Here is a 20,162-nt window from a genome sequence, read left to right as displayed (position 1 = left end):
ACGGGGGGTTTTAGGGCTCTGATACTAAATATTACCAACATATGGCATTTACAAGACCCAATGTGAATGCTCTTAGGCTTTTTGAAGTGGAGATATGAATCGCCTCTTCTTCATCTGTTGTCATCTGAAGTGTCTAAAGTTGCCCTGTGAATTCCAAGTCCATCTCGACAGCCTAAGCATGTACAGACACTCCTAGCCCTAAGGAACTCTCCTAGGAAAACCAAGAAAAGAAAGAGAGACTCCTAAGTCCAAACCTAACGAGATGAGAGCTAACAAGTTCAGGTCTGGACAATGTATTGGTAGAAATTACAAATATTATTTATAATTCATAAAATCCCATGTTTCCTTCACATACTGTCATCACCAACAACTTAATTTGGAAAGTTCATTATATCCACTACTATATGTTAAAATATTGTCGTTTATTGCTAGAAATAGATTCAAGTTGCTTAGATCCATATATCTGAAGTGCAGTCACCACCAGGATATCTCATCTCATGGGCTAGGGATGGACCATCAGGTTCAGTAGCAAAATCCACGAAAAAATTGGGGTTTATTTTCAGACCACCTTTCTCTGCATCAACATCAATCTGCAACATGTGAGATCCTTTCTCCACAAGATCAGGATAAAATTGACGATCCCATGTACTGAAGAGTGAGTTGGTGACATAGAGTCTCTTCCCATCTAAACTTAATTGGATCATTTGAGGCCCTCCTCTTAACTGATTTCCCTGAAAGGAAAATATGAAGCAAACAACATATTAAATTAAGGGAACTACATGGAGCAAAAGTACTGTCTTAGTTTGAGTGATTAAATAGTTTGTGCCAGACCAATGCACATAAACCACATAAACATAATTAAACTGGTGTACACTAACATGAACAACATATTAAATTAAGGGAACTACATGGAGCTAAAGTACTGTCTTATATGAGTGATTAGCCCTTTTGGAATGAGATTTCTAGTAACATTGTTTAAGTATTGTGGAAATACGTGTAAGTTAAAAAGTATTGTGGAACACTAACATGTAACATCAGAGATAGGAAGATGCTTAGTATTATTTTTCTACAGCTTATCAAACAAATGGTCTAGGCGTCTAGCTCAACTAGGCATATACCTATATGGGATAAAGGCACTCGAGTGATGAATATATAACAGGTCACTTATACGTTGTCTAGCCACTCACATATAGTGTATAGTGTTATCACATCGAGGTTTAGGTGGTCCATGTGCATCTATTACTAAATGATAATGATTGATGGTCACCAGATAATGAATAAAGCACTCAGTAGATTAATAATACATCTTTTTTTATAGAATCATGATGTAAATCAGAAGCAGAAAGAACCAAACAGATTATCTGATGCATCCCTGTGTGAAATACTTCTAGTGCAGGAACTGTTTTAACTGATATCTAAATTGCACATAAGCAGCATTCCCAACCAAGCCTATCTTGTTTGGGGAATTGTTACTAAAAGCACCCAATCAATCATCAATTAGGCAGCAATAAGCTATAGCTCAGAAAGAGTTTTAACTTTTACAATGGAGTTCATACAAACCTGGATCTCTGGAACATCAAATTGCCATGTTTTTCCATCTTCTCCCTCGGCCACTATTGGGCTTCCCTTTTGAATTAGTCCCCCAACCCATACTTGGCCTGTCAATACAGGATTCTTAGGGTCCTCAATGTTATACTGCCTCACATCCCCATGCAGCCAGTTCACAAAATACAGAAAACGATCATCAAGAGAGATCAGAAAATCAGTTATAAGCCCAGGCATTTCTGGAAGAATCCAATTTTGCACCTTCAATGGCTTCACTGATATTGCAATCTGCAAATATTAATCAATGCCTCAAATGAAAAGACAATACAGAGCAAATTACAAGGTGAACACAATATGGCACACTAACATACAGACATATATAAATATCTTATGTGCATACCTCATGGCTCCAAGAGCCATCTTGGGTCTGAAAAAATCGCACCATGTTACTTGTCAAGGCACAACCAACAAACCCTGTATCTTTCGAAGGATCATGCAGGAACCTTATCTGCAAAAGGGTTACATTGAGACAAAAATAGATCCAGACTTATTATGTTCTGATTAAAAGAAAAAATATATAAATTAACAAATAATCATGTTGGCCATACTCTAGATGTAGGACACCAGAATATAGATTGTCTATGCACTCACCTCCAAAGGTAAGAGCCCTGTACTGCCAAGATCCAATGTTTGTTTCAGTTCACCACCTGGCCAGCTGTACACATGCAGATGCCTCCCATAAAGACCATCAGAAACATGCTGAAGGTTGAAACCTTTAGTGAAAGCAGCAGGGTCACCCCATGAGGAGCTTATCATTGTCTTGTGTCGTGGTTGGTACCAGAAATCATAGCCAAAAAGTGGACTGTGCCCTGGTTTCTCCCACCTGGTAGATGTGAAGGGAGCTTTAAGGTTACATCGTAATCAAATCTACAGTAAACATGCTCAATTTACAATGCCAGGAATTCAGTCATGCTATTAAACTGTCACCGTCTCACCATCTCTGTGAATATTTAAATAGATTTCCAATATTACTTGTGTGTTGTCAATCTTGTCTTTAAATTTGATAAATTGTTTCCATTAATCAATATAACGAATTGCGCCAAAATTGGATACATAGATACGTGATTTAAAACTAGTTTGCTAACAGTAAAAGATTAGATTTATTTGTATGTCTCAGAACAGTACCTTCCTTTGACATTAAACTCAGAATCAAGAAGAAGAAAGCCACTCCCTGAAGCATTTCCATCTTTATCACCAAGGCATGACACCAGTAAGTCTCCAGAAGCAAGGCAATGGGATGTGTGTGGATAAGCCAAACCAGCCTTCTGAACAATATCTTCAGGCTCAACAACTTTATGCAGTGATGGAGCCTTGGAATTGGTTTTTGTGTCAATCACATATATGCGACCAGATCTGAAAAGGCTTGACTTATTAAGGAATATATTACCAACAGTTAATGCACCTCTTCAAATGATGAACCATCAATACTAGTAATCATAGCTTCTGACAAAAAGAACAGAAATTACAAAAAGGCTACATTAGGCCTCTTACGGAAATGAAGTCATTATAAAATGCTTCCTCAGCATTTGAAAGGCATATATCCATCATACAGCACCGATCCATTGGAAGTAGAAGAAAACACAAAAAAGTACAATACCAGACAATTTTCTTTCTTTCTTAGGAGGCGGGGAGTTAATAATTCTCAAAAGTTAAAAATATCACGTTACATTAAACCATAAATTTGATCTTTTTGGTAAACACAAAAGACTTAAATAGGAAACAGATTATCTCGCATGTGTTTCTTTTGTGGGGATATTCAAATAATAATAAATATGAAGTATCAAACCTGAGCCATAATTTTCTAATCCACCTATACCAGTGAAGTTCAAGAGTTTGATACTGCTAGTGAAACTAAATTAAGGAACACTAGAGAACCAATAATAGGTTATTAAATAAAGAAATCATCGTGAGATTACTATGAAGTCATTAGCATACACCTATAAAGCAATGGAATTACCATCTTATTGGATAGTGAGTTTACTTTTATTTTTATTTTTTTAAATATGAAATCAGTGAGCTGCAAACACCAGATCAAACCTAAGCACAAGTCAAGACAAGACATTAAATTAGACTGCTTGCCTAACTACAAAGTCATTATCCATAATCTTATGTGTGTTTATCTTTTCAAACGCATCCACAACTACCACAGATAAAGTGGACTTCAGACTGTTGAATTGTGAGTTCAAAATGTAATAGTTCATAATTTGAGTAATATTTCAATAACAAGAACCACGTCTACATTAATCAAATTTTCATTCACAACTTCATTTATAGAATCAATTTAGCAAGCATGAATCAGTTTCTAGAATAATAATTTACCAGCATTTTCATAGCAATTTCCAAATAAAGTAGCCTCTAAAGCTTGTGCTTAGTGCTTACATTATTTTTCTACCTCTTTATGTTGGAGCACCTGCCTACCCCTTTCATCAATAAATGGTCAGTGCTTAACCAAACAATGCATGTGCGCATGTATTTATGTATATACACATGAACCTACGTATGTATTTATGTATGCAAAGATTCATTAATCTAAAAAAAAAAAAAAAAAAATTTACTCATACACTAGTGAAGGTAGGATCAGAAAGCGTCGATCTGCTGAGGGATCTCCATGGCAAGAGCTACATGCATTCCACCCTGAATGATGTAATTCATCACCTAAATAAGGCACAGGCAGCCTGTGGATAACTTTTGAATAAGTAGGAGAGTTTGGATCTATGTCCACTGTAGCCAAGTAATCAGGCTTCTCTCTTCCTGTTCCTGTATATACAATTAACCATTATATTATAACTTACTACATTATGCCCAACTAAGACAAACAATCCAAAATGGTTCCGTACCAGCAGAAAAGCAATAAGCTATATAGATAGAAAAACAGCTCAAATCAACTAGTCCACGCATAGAAAAGGATTTTAAGTGGTCAGACATTGTAGATTTGTAAGTTTTGTAAATGATGTGATTTTTTGTGAGTGTTTGGAATATGTATTTTGTTTTAAAATTAAGGAAAAGGAGAAAAACACATTCTATGTTAACTTTTATTATATAATATTCCTCCAAAGTTTTTTTTTTTTTTTTTTTTTTTTTTTTTTTGATTGAATAATTATAATAGATATGTGTGTGCAATTTATAATTGTTGTTTTTTTTATGATGAACACATTTCTAATAAAGTCCTATAACAATTATGTTATGTTAATACGTATACAACATTCTCCAAAACCGTCTTACATAAAACATTATGAAATTATCCATGCATCACACGGGTAACTTAATAAAGCTTGAGTTCTTGAATCATAAAAAGCAAACTGGGAAATAAAATTTTAGATTTCAAGTCACCAGTTGGGTTCATCTTTTAACTCAAAAGACCGATGAGACAGCAGGGGAGTGTTAGATATGTGCCCTGAAATAACAGTTAGTGAGGAGATGCAATAGGAACTATTATGCTTACATGTTGAGCTGTAGACTCTTGCCATGAAGTGTCAAAAAAAATTTATTTTAGAAATACAAGAAAGCGAGAACAAAGTTTAGCTACAAAATTGATTGTAGCCTTATGTTACAACCCTACTCAATATCTTTTTATTGAATATGAATTTTGACAAATCCACCATTAGAGTACATCTTTTTCTTATATTCTCCATACTTGCAAAATTTCTAAAAAATTAAAGATCATTAGCTATGTTATTAATAAATTATTTAAATTGTAATTTTTTGTATTTTGAAATTATGCATAAAATATAAGCTTATAAATTATATAGTAAGTAATATCCGATTAACACAAAATTTGATATGTATTAAGAGCGTAAAGAACATATAATTCAATGGTTAGATTTTCAAAATATGTAATAATGTCTATTTTTTTGAGAAAAGCTACAACTAATTTTATAGCTAAATTTTGTCCACACACACACACACACACACACACACACATATATATATATATATATATATATATATATACTGTTTACAAAAAGTTGAAGATTATTATATGCACAACTAAGGATGCGTTTCACGAAATCAGGTTATGCAGGCAGCATTTAGTCCCATCTAATTCGGCCTAGGACTAAGTGATCATTCTCACACAGTTGAGGATCAAATGGTGAAGAGTTTAAAATAGAAATCTGATAGCCTTTAACAATGGTATTACCGCAAAGCAGGTGAAGTGAGTCAAATCAAGAGAGCACTAAGTAATCTACCTTTCATTTTCATACCATTGACAGTTCAAAAGTCAGAGTAAGCTAAAAGGATCTACAAGCTATTGTGTTGTATAAATCATATGATTGTGTTAAGCATTCAAATTGAAGCAAGTCCTTATTTCACTCATTTAACCAGACAAGGAAAGCCTATTATGTTTTAAAAGGTGGGGCTTTTTTGGTATGCAATAACAATCTCATGCATCCAATATATACATCTCCATCAGACAGTGTGTGGGTAGTGGGCAGGGTTGGCCCTTCCACTAGGCCAAGTAGGCCATTGCCTAAGGCCCCCAAGTGGGGCCCCAAAATTTTGGAAAAGAAGGGGCAGTAGAGAAAGAAAAAAAAAATTAGTTTCCAATTAAACTCAAAAAATCTGGTATGTCCTTGTGACCAAAGAAAAAAAAAATTGGTAAATCCTGGTAAATATTGGTACACCAAAAAATTATTTGGTCTAAACAAAATAAATTATCCCAAAAATAACATCCTTAACTTCTAGACAAACCAAAATTCAACAAGATAAAATACAAATCCAGTCTAAAAAATTAACCACAAAACAATAACAAATCAAAAATCTCAAATCCCTAAAATTTACTCATATTACCGTTTCTTATATATAGTAGATGAAGCAATTAGTTTAATTGAGAATAGGTTTGAACAATTTCAAATATATGAAGATATTTTTGGTTTTCTATTTAACTTCACAAAATTGAAATCACTAATAGTTTGCAAAAATATTGTCTTAATCTTGAATTTTTTTTCTCAAACATGATATTTATTATGATATTGATGGTTTAGATTTATTGTCAGAGTTAAAAGTTTTGAAAAAAACTTTACAAATAAAAGAATATACTCCAATAGACATAATAAATTATATAAAAAAGTTAGATTCATTTCCAAATACATGCATTGCTTATAGAATGTTACTAACAATATCGGTTACAATTGCTTCTATGGAAAGAAATTTTTTTAAATTAAAATTAATAAAATCATATCTAAGATCGGCAATATTCCAAGAAAGACCAAGTGGATTAGTTATATTATCGATTAAAAATGAGATTTTAAAAGAACTTGAACACAAAAATTTAATTAGTCAATTTACATTAAAAAGGCAAGAAAAATAAATTTTAAAAGGAAATATATATTATAATCTAAAAATATTAAATAAATATTAATTTAATTAATACATAAATATAAGAAAACCCTATTTTAATTCTCCCCTTAGGCCCAAAATCCCTGGCAGTAGGCTTATCCAATTAAGAAGGTTTCACTACCTCATCATGACTCCTGCATATCCCTTCAATAAATACTTCACTAACTTCAATTTCACTGTAGAAAACTACATATTCAAAAAACAAAAATAAAAATCTTCCTAAATTACAACTTTACTAAACATCTAACCATATTAACATAAGAATATGTTCGTGTTTCGATCGGCCACAAATACTCTTGTCCCCCTCCTATATATATATATATCAGATTTTTTTTTTTTTTTAAACAGACCCAAAAAAAAATTCAATACTAACTGCAAATTCCCTCCATATTTAAGTCGAATTGCTATGAAAAAGAAAAAGCAATTAAAATAAAAAGTAGATGAAGATAGTATATATATAGGTACCAGTGTAAACGCAAGTGACATAGATGAGAGCTTCTCTAGGACCAGACATGGCCTCCAGCGGAGTTGCGTACCCAGGTCCCCCCGTGTTGCAGCAAGCAGCGTGCCCATTATTCTCATTCCCCACCACTCCATGTTTCTACACACTCGCATCCGTAGCCATTTTTTTGAAATGACAAGCAAGAAGATGAAAGAAAAGAGTAATCAGAGTCACATGTAAAAAAGAATCTCTCTCTATCTTTAAGTCTTATAATTAATGAGCTCGCTTTGTATTATTATATAATAAGGACTGGGGCACAGTGTCCTGATGTTTCTATATATGTAATATATTATCTAATATAGTGTTAGTCTTATCAGTCTTGTTTCTTTGTTTGGAGATGGAGATGAACATGGTCACGGTTTTTGTCTTCGTGCACTCTACTGTTTATCTGATGATCAATGTCTAGGGGGGATGTATCAGGAATTTCGCTCCTCTTTTTTTTTTTTCTCTTTTTATCTTCTGTCTCGTTACGAGGTTTATTAACGGCTCAGATTTCTCCCACGTGTCCGAGGTGTGCTCGTTTCTGGAATCTTGGCCCTTTCTTTTTAACAACCATAACCGTTCGTTTCTTTAAACTGATCCCTCAATATATGGTAGTTTACTTTTTACCAAAAAAAAAAAAAAAAAAAAAAAGGAAGTTTACATCACAAAGGTCATGTTTGGCATCATGTGAAATAATTTCCGAATGTTGAAAATATTTTACGAAAAAGAAAATATTTTTATCTGTTTGGTTGTGTTTTGTAAAATACACCTAAAAAGTATTTCCGATGTTTGGCTGTGCATGTAAAATATTTTCCAGAAAAATTGTCAAAAACCTTACATAATACAAGCAAATCCAAGCAAAAACAAATCAATTGCAACCAAGAACAAATTATTGTTATTACCTCAACCAAATCATGTAATCAAAAAAAAAAAAAAAAAAAACACTATAAATATGAACAACCCCATAAAATCCTAGATCTTAGTTTGAGTATGGATCTTGAGGGAAAAGAAAGGAGGAAGATGGGTCGGTGGAGTTGGGTTGGGTAGGACGAGGACAAGGGATGGGTCGGTGAGGATGAGGGATGAGTCGGTGGAGTGGCTTGCATGCACGACAACGGGGTCGTGTGTCGAGGGCTAGTTTTAGGCATCACCGGCAATACCCTCTCCTTGCTCGGCTTGGGCTTGGTGTGAGTGATGAGAGTGTTTTCTTTGGGTTCTCTCTCTCTCTCTCTCTCTCTCTCTCTCTCTCTCTGTGTGTTTGTGAATCCAAAAAATCTAATTTGAAGATAAATTAGATATGTAATCCATTTTACAGGTTGAGAGGTGAATTTTACGGTTAAAGTTTAAAATTTTCAGTTTGACTTTATTTTACTTGTGCACCCAAACACACATCTGGGTGTAAAATATTTTTCCAATTTTATTTACACCCGAAACAAACACAGCCAAAGTAACGCTATCTCTCTCCCCTCCATCGAATTGGCCTCCACAAGAATGTGGGTCTCATTCCAAGTCTATTACCAGACGTGGCAAATGGTCAAGTCAGGTTGGGTTAATGGGGTTGTTGGTCAAAAAATAAGTCATTTTAAAGCTAGTTGGAATCTAGTTGGGTCAATCGAGTTGCAAATTGGGTCAAGTTGACTTGTATTTTCACACGATTTTTTTTTTTTTTTTTTCTGAAACATTTGTTTGCCATATAGAGGTCGAGAAGCAAATCATATCATCATATACTATACAATATAATAAAAGTTGAGCTTAAAAATCATGATTGTGTTAACTAGCTACTCTCACTAATTAGTAAATTAATTTTATATTATTTTTTAGGATATATTTCCTCAAATTAAGGGATAATATTTAACAATTTTTAATTTAGGTAAAACTTTATCATTTAAATTTTAACAAATTTAAATTCTATTCAAACTAAAAGTCTATTATAAAAAATTCTAAACTTTAATCCCAAACAAAAACCCACGTATTCTTTCTTAAAAAAAAACCGCGATTTGACTTATACCCCAACTAAAAGTCTATTATCAATATTTTAAGAACAAATAATTAATAAATTAATTTTTTATTATTTTTTATGATATGTTTCCTCTAATTAAGGGATAATATTTACTATTTAGTGATTGTTTAATTTAGATCAAACATGTCTTTTAAACTTCAACAATTTAAAATTATATTCAAACTAAAAGTCTATTATCAAAATTTCTAAACTTAAATCACAAACAAAAACTCACATTTTCTTTCTAAATATATAAACAACCTTTTAGCTTCTACTCTAACTAAAAGTCTATTATCAAGATCTTAAGAACAACTAATTAGTAAATTAACTTATATTATTTGTTATGATATATTTCCTCAAATTAAGGGATAATAATTAACAAATATTGAATTTAAATTAAACTAAAAGTCTATCATCAAAATTTTCTAAACTTAAATACCACATAACTCATGAATCATATCATATCATATCATATACTATATCTATACTACTATTTAAGGAGCTTCCCCTATTTAGAATCCTCAATTTAGATACCCAAAATACTCTCAAATTTATCTGTTTTCAAGGCTTAAATCATAAGGTTAGACATGTAAATTTAGTAATTTAAAAACTCCAAATTTTTAGCTAAATTAAAATAAAAATAAAAAAGTTTTTTCTCCCATCCACACTTCTCTCTCATATTAGTTGTCAAGTACTTATACAACTTCTTCTTTTTAAAAAAAAATTAAATAATAAAATTGCTTTTTTTTTCCCCACAAACTTACCATTTTTTTTTTGTCACTAAACTGTTTTTTTTCCACCTCCACATTTCTTTCTCACATTAGTAGTCAAGTACTAATACAACTACTTCTTAAAAAAAAAAAAAAAATGCCATGAGTAAAACATGTAAACCCAAAAAATAAAAAATAAAAAACAATAAAACATGTAAACCCAAAAAATAAATAATAAAAAGTCTTATTGCACATGCGAAGCGCGTGTGATGAGGCTATTATATAATAATAAAAATTGAGCTTAAAAACCATGGTTGTGCCAAATGACTATTTTTACTAATTAGTAAATTAATTTTATATTATTTATTAGGATATATTTCCTCAAATTAAGGGATAATATTTTAAAACTATTAAATTTAGGTAAAATATTTATCATTTAAATTTCAACAAATTTAAATTCTATTTAAACTAAAAGTCTAATATAAAAATTTATAAACTTTAATCTCATACAACTACCTGCGTTTTCTTTCTTAAAAAAAAAAAAAACCCTCATGTTTTGACTTCTACTTTAACTAAAAACTCTATTATCAATATTTTAAGAACAACTAATTAATAAATTAATTTTATATTATTTGTTATTATATAATTCCTCAAATTAAGGGATAATATTTAGCAATTGTTTAATTTAGATAAAACTTATCATTAAACTTCAAAAAATTTAAATTCTAATTAGTGGCAGCTCTAGGAATATTTTTCAGGGTGGTCATTAAGAAACTTAAATTACACAAAATTTAATTAAAAGATAACTTCATATATTGACCCAAAAAAACACACACACACACACTCACACAAATACATAAAGTCTTACAATTTCTTTCTACAAATTTTTTTATTTTGAAAATTTTGCATGATAGTCTTATTACCAATGTTGCCAGTTACATCTCCATCAAATTTTAGTTAGAAAAAAAATTTATTGGGATTTTTCTTTCTATTTGTAAGGACCTTATATTGTTAAGGGGACTAAAGTTTATGGACAAAATTTGGTTACAAACTTAATTATACTCTAAGGCTACAACTCTCATTAAATAAATTAACATGGTCAATTTTGAATATCTAATTGTTGAATTGCATGTTCTTTAATCTCTATGTTCTTAAAATGCATGTCAAATTTCACATTAATCGTATGTTATTTACTTTTGATCCATAAATTTATTTTTTATGTATAATTTTAAACTACAAAAACTCAAAATTTAAAGATTTGATTGATGACATAACTATTAATCTTTAATCTTCTTGAAAATTTTCAAATATGGAGGATATAAGAAGAAAATTTATATATTTGTGGATTTGTCAAAATTCACGTACGATAGAAAAAAAAAATTATTGAGTAGAGTTATAGCCTTAGTTTACAACCAAGTTTGTTGCCAAATTTTGTCCCAAATTTAATTATGTTAGGCCAAAAAAAATTTAGGGTGGTCACAAATATTTTTTAAGGATTAAAAAATCATAAAATTTTAAAATTTATATATGTAAAACAAAAAAAAAATTCAGGTTAGGGTGGTCCTATGACCACCTTGAAATGAATGTAGAGCCGCCAGTGATTCTAATCAAACTAAAAATCTATTATAAAAAATTCTAAACCTAAATCCCAAACAACAACCTATATTTTCTTTCTAAAAAAAAAAAAAAAAATCATTTTGACGTTTACTCCAACTAAAAGTCTATTATCAACTTTTTAAGAATAATTAATTAGTAAATTAATTTATATTATTTATTATGATATATTTCCTCAAATTAAGGGATAACATTCAACAACTGTTTAATTTAAATAAAACTAAATTCTATCATCAAAATTTTCTAAACGTTAATACCACACAACTCACAATTTTGTTTTTGTTTTTTTTCCTCAAGTTGCATCTTATTAAATTAATATTTTATAAGGATATTAAGCTAAAAGACTCTTGACTAAGGGATAAGATTTAGTAATAATTTAATTTAGATAAAACTTTATCATCTAAGTTTTATAAATTTAAATTTTACTCCAACTAATAGTCTATTATTAAAATTTCTAGAATATATATATTAAGTCATGACTTTTCGATATGATCACTCTTAACCAGTAAAGTCATCCATATAATTAAATCCTACATAATACACCCCATATTTTTGTATTTTTTTCACCTTTTTTTTTCCCCAAGATGCAACTTACGCTTACTGTTCATCACGCTTATTGTTTTAATTTAATAAATTCATCTTACTTATTGTTCTTTACTTTTGAACTTGTGTGAAGAATATTATGCCAAAGGAAGTTTATTATAAAGAAGCAAAACAATGGTGATAGGCCAAAAACATATTAACCCCTTGTGATAAATTAATTGATTAATTAGCCAAATTTATTAATTAATCAAATTAACATGCAATGTACGTAGTAGCACAAACAAATCACCATTAAACTAAGTATGCAGCAGAAATTAAATTGACACGGTGATTTGTTTACAAATGGAGAAAACCTACACGGTAAAAACCTCCACCAGGTGATTTTAAGGTCTTCACTCCCGAGAATCCATTATTATCAAAACAAGCGATTACAAGTTAAGGAACCCTAGTATCTTATACCAACCTACAGTTGAACCCTTACCCCAATACCCAATTGGACTTATTCTGTAGTGACAATCTCTTTTTTTCAATGCACGGCTCCCAGTACATGACTTACTAATTGTGCAGATCTCAGTATGTGACTTGATCACCAACTTGAGAAGGTTGTTGGCTACAAAGTTTTTCAGTTCATCACACGATGAAGATCAAGAAGCTCATTGGTCACAAAACCCTACGGTGAACAAACATAGCAGCTTCTTCACAAGAAAGATGAATTAGGACAAATTCTGTCTCCGATCACAATTTGCTTGAACAAAACTTTGCTCAACACTTGTGCAACTTGTGTCACATTCGATGACTCTTAAAATAATCCTTATATATGTCTAGAATTGTCAGAAAAGAAAGACTAAACATATAATCACGGATTGGATGAAAACCATACTTGAAAATCTGAGTTTCATAAACCTCGACAAATACCCTATCTATCGAGCTGCTGTTAAGCCACGGGATTTAAACAGCTCTAAGTCTCGATAGATGCTAGCTATCAAGCTAGGTGTCGAGCTAAGTGTTGAGCTTTAATGAACAGCACTTTTCACACTTGATTCTTGGACAAACTTGCATAGCTTTAACACTTGAACTTGAAACCTTGTTTTTTGAAGCATTAAACACATCCTAGATCTACCCAATTATAAGTAAAGTGTGTTTTGTCAAAGGATTAGCCGATTACATAAAATAGTGACATAAGTTCCTAACATGTGAAACACATATGTACTAACAAATGGGCACCATTTAAGTTCTTGATTCTCTTATGTAAGTTTTTAATTTTCTTTATTCTCAATTGTTAAACTCTTTTGTGTATGTTTTGATTTTGGGTTTGGAATATTATATTTAATTTGTGATTGTGTTTATTTTTTCAATTAGACTATCACTAGGAAAAAAAAATATGTATTGAGGAACTATTTTATTTATTATTAGTTGTGTTGGCTATGGCATAGCCCAAATAGGAATAATCAAACTCATTACATATCTCATATTAAAAGTTAACACAAAGCACAAAGAGAATTTTTAAATATAAAAATAGATAAACACTGATAATGTCCAAACTCTAAACAATCGGATATTAAAGTAATTTTTTATTAAAATTACTTACATATTTTAGAATTTATTATTACTTTTTATTTAATTATTTTGTTTTAATTATTTTTTTGCCAAAAAAAAAAAGAGCTTACATATGAATCTTCATCAAGCCATGCATCGCATGAGAATAATACTAGTTACTGATGTAAAATGCATTACTTTGAATTCACCACTCATATCAAGAATGAGCTCAACTAAACAAATTAATACTTGTTCAATAATTTTAAAATTATACAAATCTCAACATTATTAACCAAAATAGAAAAAGCACAAAGGAAAAGTAAAACAAATACACAAGCTTAATTTTCTACACAATATATCAACATCCCAAATCATAAAACAAAATTACAAATGCCTTATTGGATAATTGTTTTGACAAAGAATAAAATGAGACAAGAAATTTATAATCTTGAAAACTAATTTTATAACCTATTATCAATTGTGTCTGACACTCTATTTCTATTTGAGAATATACATTAAAGTTTGATTGTTTACTTATTTATACATTATCTCTTTTATGAATATCATGTCATTATTAAGCAACACACACTTTAAGAAGTATCATAATTTATTTTGAAAAATCGTTTATTTTGGACATGAATTGTTAAAAAAAAAGGCCCGATAATTCAAAATTTATGCTAATTTCATTGATACTTTGGCTTCACTCCTTTCACACTTATGAATATTTCTCATACATGTCTATAATTTAAAATTTTTTTTTTTAACTTTACTGTAACTAAATTTTCTTGGCATATATTTTGTTATTTGATATCTAAAAATATTTACTCATTACAAAATGCCTCAACCATACATCTTTCAATTCATTTGCATGTAGCTATATAAAAGTCTCAATTGATTCCTTACTCATAACAAACAAATTTTTTTTAATTGCTCGGGTCGTAGGTTAGGTCGGGTTGGCCTGCAAAAAAGGTTTGGGTCACGGGTCAGCCCGTTTTTGTTTTGAGTCAAAAAATTTAGTTCGGGTCAGATATTTTTTGGGTTGGGTCAGCAAATTCTAACCAGTTTTCCATGTCTACCTATAACATATTTTCCGAATATACTAGTGGGTATAATTTGGAAGTCATTTTTAAATTGTTGTTGTTTTGAAGTTATTTAGAGAACTAGCTTCTTCTTTTTTCTTCCTTGCCCTTAAATTAAATAAAATTAGCTTGTAACCCTATGCATATGCATGAATACATTTAAAGAAATACAGTAAGATGCATAATATAATTCTTATATATATAACTTAAATATTATTGATAGTCATTGAAGAGGATGAAAATTATGGTAGATGAATTCATTCAAATAAGCCTGCCATAGGCGACAGTATTGAGATAATGTTTGATCAAAGCACAAGAACAAGGTGACAGATTGAGAAGTCAGACGAAGAGCTTACATGAAAGAGATCCTCCATAGTGGACGAATTCTAGGTAGATGGACACAAAAGGATAGATATCAAGGCCACGTGGCATCTACATGGCTTAAATGGTCTCCAAGGAACCCTAAATGGAAATATCTTGCACCTCATGATTAACCCTAGTCAATGGAATCCCAATATGGGAAGAATCCCACAAAATGCATACGTTTATGAGGATCTTCCTCATAAGGAAACATCTTCCTAAGCAAAAAACGAAGGTCGGTTACACACTACTATAAAAACCCAAAGCCCTTAGAAAATAAGGTACGCATAATTTACCCCAGCTTTAACACTCTAGAGTTGTGAAGAGTTCTCTAACTTAAATTTTGGAGGATATTTAGCGGTATCACACCGGTACTCTCTGTAAGGTCTTTTTTTTTTTTTTTTTTTTTTTGGTGTTGTGCAAGTCTGGTATTGAATATGTAAGGACTGTGCGACTTATTGATAATTTTCGGCATCATCAGTTGGCATCGTCTGTGGAGATCAATCGATAGGAAGTAAGCCATACTACCACTTCTCAAACAAAAAGTTGCATGGTACTTACTCACTCGATGGCGACCACCAATAACAATCAAGGAGACGAACCATGTACCATCGCCCTCGAAAGACAGGTTTAGACTCTCGCCACGGCCATAGAACGCCTCACCAAGCAAAACCATGACCTAAAAGAGCAACTATGCCAAAAGAACACAAGGCCTAACACTCAAGAGGAGGAACAAGAAGATACAAGTGCAAAGGGGAGGAACCAAGAAGCATCGGAGGGTAGCAACGCCCCAAGCAGACAAGAGCGAAAGGACACAAGCCATCCATCCGCCATGGATACAGCTCCACCACACAAGGTCGCAGAGATGCAGATGATGAAGGAACAGATGGACTTCATGGTGAACGCCCTTAGAGGACGGGTGTCTAGCGACCTTAATGAGCTAGTCCATCGAATTGATTCACCATTCACTGCATCCGTCACTTCGTTCCCTTTTCCACCAAAGTTTCGTATGCCGTAAGTGGAGACATACGACAGATCTAAGGATCCCCTAGATCACCTGGAGTCTTTCAAGACCCTGATGCACCTGCAAAGAGTGGCGGATGAGATCATGTACAGGGCTTTCCCCACTACATTGAAGGGCCATGCAAGGATTTGGTTTAGCAGGTTGACGCCCAACTCTATTAGTACCTTTAAGGAGTTAAGCACCCAGTTTGCCTCACACTTTATCGGGGGACAAAGGTACAAGAAGTCTACTACATGCCTGATGAACATTAAGCAACGGGAGGATGAGACGCTGAGGTCTTAGATAACCCGCTTTAACAAAGAGGCCCTTTCGATCGATGAAGCTAACAACAAGATACTCGTGGCTGCATTCATGAACGGGTTATGAAAGGGTAAATTTCTATTTTCCTTATACAAAAATGACCTAAAGACTATGTCGGATGTACTCTACAAGGCAACTAAGTACATGAACGTGGAAGATGCGCTGCTGGCCCGAGGAGAGAAGCCTAAGAAGAGGGAAAGATAGGAGGAGGCACGGTAGGACAGGGGACGAAAGACAACAAAGACTGGAGATCAATGGAAGGATAGGTGCTCCAAACCACCCTACAAGGAGGTTCACAAGCTTCACCCCGCTGACTGCCCTGATCGACCAAGTCTTGATGCAGATCAAGGACGAAGAAGCCCTGACATTTCTTAGTAAGCTGAAGGGAGACCCCAATAAGAGGTCTAAAGACAAGTACTGCCATTTTCACCGTGATCACAGTCATGACACATCTGACTGCTACGACTTGAAGTAACAAATAGAAACTCTTATCAGACAAGGAAAGTTGCAGAGGTTCGTCAGCAAGGAAAGAATGGACTCACCACAAGAGCAGGTTACCCGACGGGAGAACGAACATCCTAGGCCACCCCCATAGGAGACATAAGAATGATTGTGGGAGGCACTGCGGCATCTGGCTTGTCCAAAAAGGCCCATAAGACTTACCTTAGGATGGTTCAGAACGTCCAGCTGACGGGCTTTGTCCCAAAGATGGTGTAGATCGACAACCCCATCATTGAATTCTCAAAGGAAGATGCTCGACGTTTCCACCACCTGCATGATGATGTACTTGTCGTTAGCATATGGGTAGAAGATTACAACACACACCGGTTCCTGGTTGACAACGGAAGCTCCGCTGACATCCTCTACTACCCGGCATTCTAGCAGGTGAGGATTAATAGAGAATGGCTGGTTCCAACCAATGCTCCACTTGTTGGGTTCGGAGGGAAAAAAGTATACCCCCTCAGCGTAGTCATGTTGCTTGTAATGGTTGGTGATTATCCACATCAAATCACTAAGGATGTCACATTCCTTGTTGTCGACTGCTCGTCCACCTACAATGCCATCCTAGGAGGACCTACCCTCAACTTGTGGAAGGCCGTAAATTCAACCAACCACCTAATGATCAAATTCCCCACCAAGTATGGAGTAGGAAAAGTACGTGGAGACCAAGTGGCTGCATGCGAGTGCTACATAGCAATGTTGGAGATGGACGATCATCTACAAACCATGAACATAGAAGAAAAATGGACCATGGCAGAGCTCATTGAAGTACTTGAAGAGATACTTCTCGACAACTCCAGACCATATCGAATAACTAGGATTGGTACACTTGCCAGTCCGCTGGTCCGCCAAGCACTAGCGACTTTTCTCAAAGAGAACCAAGATGTCTTTACTTAGAGCTATGAAGACATGCCCAGGATTGACCCTTCAGCCATGGTGCATAGGTTGAATGTGATGCCCACTTTTCCATCTATCCGTCAGAAGAAACAGGTGTTTGCCCAAGAACGAGACCGAGCGATAGTGAAACAAGTCCGCAAGTTGCAAGAAGCAAACTTCATCAAAGAAGTTTACTACCCTAACTAGCTAGCGAATGTGGTGATGGTCAAGAATGCCAACAGTAAGTGAAGGATGTGCGTAGACTTTACAAACGTGAACAAAGCATGCCCCAAGGATAGTTACCCCCTCCCGTAGGTTGACGTTCTAGTAGACTCTACGACTTAACACCAATTACTGAGCTTCATGGATTCTTTTTCTGGTTACAACCAAATCAAAATGGAAAAATCGAATTAGGAGAAGACTTCGTTCATCACCAACCAAGGCCTTTCCTGCTACAAAGTGATGTCGTTCGGCCTCAAAAATGCGAGTGCAATGTATTAGAGGCTCATGAACAAGATGTTCGCACATTAGATTGGAAGAAATGTACAAGTCTATGTTGACGACATATTGGTAAAAAGTCGAAGGGAGGACGATCATTTGGGTGATCTCAGGGAAACATTCGACACCCTCCGCTCTTACAACATAAAGCTCAATCCGGGCAAGTGTGCGTTTGGGGTGACGATTGGAAAGTTCCTAGGGTACATGGTGTCTCAAAAAGGTATCGAAGTCAACCTAGATAAGATCCGGGCCATAATAGAGATGGCACCACCAAGGAACATGAAAGAAGTACAAAGCCTCAACAGCAAGGTAGTCGCGTTGAATAGGTTCGTGTCAAAGGCAATGGACAAGTGCCTACTTTTCTTCCACATGCTAAAGAAATCTTTCGAGTGGACGGCAGAGTGTCAACAAGCATTCGAGGATCTAGAGGCCTACCTCTCTTCCCCACCGTTGCTAAGTCCCTCTAAACTAGTGGAAGAAATGTTCCTCTACTTGGTTGTATCCCTTACTGCTATTAGTGCGGCCTTGGTCAGAGAAGAAGACAAGGTGCAAAAGTCCATGTACTACACCAGCCGGGCACTCCGTGGTGTAAAGGAGAGGTACCCACCGATGGAGAAGCTCGCCTTAGCTTTGGTTACAGCAGCTCGCAAGCTCAAGCTGTACTTCTAGGCCCACACAGTGGTCATCTTGACTGACAAGCCCCTACGGCGAGCAATGAGCAATCCTAAAGCCGCCAGGCGAATGGCATTATAGGTAATAGAGTTAAATGAATTCGACGTACAGTACCATCCGCATACTACCATTAAGGAACAGGTGGTCACTGACTTCATTGTGGAGTTCACTAACATGGAGGGCCATGGGGCAGAAAAGTATCCTTAGTGGAGTATCCACACGACGAATCATCCAACAAACAGGCTGAAGAAACGGGTATTGTACTTCGTTCTCCAGAAAAGGACGAGATTGAATGCATGGTTCGTCTCGACTTCCCAACGACCAAAAATGAAGCAAAGTACGAAGCTCTAGTGGCAGGATTAGATCTCACTAAAGCAGCAGGGGCCACGAGTGTGGTTATTCATTTCAACTCCCAAGTCGCCACAAACCAAGTAAACGGTGAATACGAATGTAAGGGTGAAAGGATGAAGAAGTACCTGGAGCAAGTAAAGAAAAGGGGGGGGTGATTTACAGGCTAAGATTGTTCAAATCCCAAGAGAAGAGAATGAGTAAGCCGACCGTCTTACCATGCCGTGTCAGCGGAACACTTGATCATCCCTGGCAAGGTACTTTCCTTTGTTCAACTTTCACCATTAATAGATACCATTGATGTGCAGAAGATAGGTACCGGAAGCAACTGCACCACATCATTAGTCTCCTACTTAAAAAACGGCACATTACCAGACGGTAAGGAAGCCACAAGGAAGTTAAAGGTCCAAGAAACACTATTCGTTCTAATAAAGGACATCTTGTACAAGAGAGGCTTTTCTCGCCCGTACTTGAGGTGTCTTATCCCAAAAAAGGTAGACTACGTCATGCGAGAAGTACACGAAGGGGTTTGTAGAAACCATTCTGAGTCACGGTCATTAATGCACAAACTGATCCAGGTGGGATACTATTGTCTTACCATGCAGAAAGATGCCATCATATATGTCAAAGCTTGCAACAAGTGTCAGAGGTTTGGCAACCTCATCCGGCAACCAAC

The 20,162-nt window shown here is 34.3% G+C and overlaps 1 protein-coding gene across 1 annotated transcript; it reads right to left on the bottom strand.

Annotated features, from left to right (window-relative positions):
- Positions 1-270: 270 nt before the first annotated feature.
- On the bottom strand, positions 271-7,813 carry LOC115995086 (selenium-binding protein 1-like). Its single transcript, XM_031119512.1, has 7 exons — positions 7,408-7,813; positions 4,167-4,362; positions 2,731-2,958; positions 2,197-2,428; positions 1,946-2,053; positions 1,561-1,833; positions 271-731 (listed from the first exon to the last, which is right to left on the bottom strand). The coding sequence occupies exons 1-7, from the start codon at positions 7,454-7,456 to the stop codon at positions 450-452; spliced, it is 1,368 nt and encodes a 455-aa protein (XP_030975372.1). The 5' UTR covers positions 7,457-7,813; the 3' UTR covers positions 271-449.
- Between the last annotated feature and the right edge of the window lie 12,349 nt (positions 7,814-20,162).

Source organism: Quercus lobata, chromosome 6 (assembly GCF_001633185.2).
Source record: "Quercus lobata isolate SW786 chromosome 6, ValleyOak3.0 Primary Assembly, whole genome shotgun sequence".
NCBI lineage: Eukaryota > Viridiplantae > Streptophyta > Magnoliopsida > Fagales > Fagaceae > Quercus > Quercus lobata.
Note: the sequence above shows the minus strand (reverse complement) of the source record. Positions and strands in the feature narration are given on the sequence as shown.